General features: G+C 39.1%; 1 protein-coding gene across 1 annotated transcript in view; it reads left to right on the top strand.

The window, feature by feature from the left end:
* The first annotated feature begins 1,460 nt into the window (after positions 1 to 1,460).
* LOC9298588 (tetracycline resistance protein, class E) overlaps positions 1,461 to 1,861 on the top strand; it is a 2,681-nt gene continuing 2,280 nt past the window's right edge. Inside the window, exons 1-2 of the mRNA XM_021012949.1 lie at positions 1,461 to 1,504; positions 1,707 to 1,778. Of these exons, the coding sequence (XP_020868608.1) occupies positions 1,461 to 1,504; positions 1,707 to 1,778 (116 nt within the window). The remainder of the gene's footprint in view (positions 1,505 to 1,706; positions 1,779 to 1,861) is intronic.

The following is a 1,861-nucleotide window of genomic DNA, read 5'->3' as shown; positions in this document are numbered from 1 at the left end:
AAATATTGGGTTCGCACATCATTGAACATTCATTAACAATTCATTCAGTCAGTCCTTCAGCGAGTCCTTCTACGAGTCCTGCAACAAGTCCTTCAGCACGTCCCTCAGCAAGTCCTTCAGCTTGCAGACATGTTGCCTTGCTTATCTCCAAACAACTTGATGCTGACCAGCCTTGTCGCATCACTTTGGATAAATTCTGCTTTTGGTTGTGATCACCGGTTACTCCTCCTTGAGATTGCAAGACGGACCTTCCTTGTCCCATGCCTCTGCCGAAACTGTCACCTCCAAAGCTTCCTCTACCATAACCATCGTAGTTATAGCTTCCTTTGTTATAACATCTTCTTGTTATAACCGCCTCTATTTCCTGCTCGAAACTTCCCGTAGCCTCCACGCTTAGGGTTTGAGGTCCTTGGTCTTCACTTTGGGTTTCATACCCAACCCGTTTTTCATACTCCAGTAACCTCCCAACAATGTCTTCAAACCCCATCCGCTTTAGGTCAAGAACTTGCTCCAGGGATGCTACAATATGAATGAACTTGGTTCGTGGTTGTGGATTCTCGCCTGCCATCCTTGCTTACGAGACACATACCACCGGTCTTGTCTAGAGTCTTCAAACTAAGCTCTGATACACCACAGGTCTTGTCCAGAGTCTTCAAACTAAGTTCTGAACTTATACAGAGTCTTCAAACTAAGCTCTGCCATACCACAGGTCTCGTCCAGAGTCTTCAAACCAGAAGCTCTGATACCAAATAAAGTTCAGAGCCGACTTGCTCTGATACCAATTAAAGTTCAGAGCCGACTTGCTCTGATACCAATTCAAATCAAGATCACCTTATCTTGACTGCTCTGATGCCCAATTCAAATCAGGAACACGTTACCCTGACTAAGTTACTAAATGATTCAGAAAGTGATTCAGCAACACGAGAACAAGAGATTAAAGAACAACCTTTCTTTATTGATTTAGAAACTTCACAAAACTAAATCTCTCTCTTCTGTCCTCTCTGAGGTCTTATGGAACAACTCTCCATAGCCTCTCATATATAGAACTTATCTACCCCTAAGTCTATATGAGTCTCTTTCTTCTAGACTCTCATGAGATCTGTCTCAACACCTCCACGTGTCTCAACTCTCATCTTCGGATGCTGGAGCTCCTCTGGTAGCAGAACTCCCCCCGAGTTGTATTTATTTCTATTTCCAAATATTTATTTCTATTATCTTATATACTAGTCAAATATACTCCATATTTCCAAATATCTATTTCTATTATCTTAAATAGATATCAGATACTAAGGAAGTTAAGTTTTGGAGTTGGACTTTACTTATATATTATAAACTTCTTTTCTAAACTTCCGATGTGGGACGTTGGTTTGTACCCAACAATTTATAGACCAATATGGTTTCCTTTGTCATTTTGAATAATTTAACTAAAGACATTTTGTAATATGAAAAAGTAGGGGTCAATGGCGAGTATCGCTTATCTCGAACTCTCTCGTCAGCAATCTTTGTAATGCGCTATTATTGATTATAAATAGCATATCCTTCGTGCTAATTGTTTTTAGGATTTTAATGTAAATGATGACTTCTTCTGAGATAAAATTGTTGAGGTAGGAAAATCTAAAAGTTTCAAAATATTAATACTGAATAACTGATGAAATCTTTAGAGAACTCCAAAAAAATTTATGAAAGTTTTTTGGGCGAACTTTCAGGCTGATAATGTATCAGAAAGGAGACGAGCCTCCGCGTTTGCAATACTTACCGGAATTACATCATGCGCATTCGTTTGTGCCAATCTTTGTGCTCGATTTTTATCTATTGCCGTGACATATCAGGTATCTCTATATACTCAGAGTTATATATATGT

This window comes from Arabidopsis lyrata, assembly GCF_000004255.2.
Source record: "Arabidopsis lyrata subsp. lyrata unplaced genomic scaffold ARALYscaffold_387, whole genome shotgun sequence".
Classification (NCBI taxonomy): domain Eukaryota; kingdom Viridiplantae; phylum Streptophyta; class Magnoliopsida; order Brassicales; family Brassicaceae; genus Arabidopsis; species Arabidopsis lyrata.
The sequence above is the reverse complement of the archived record's forward strand: the minus strand, read 5'-3'. Positions and strand labels throughout refer to the sequence as shown.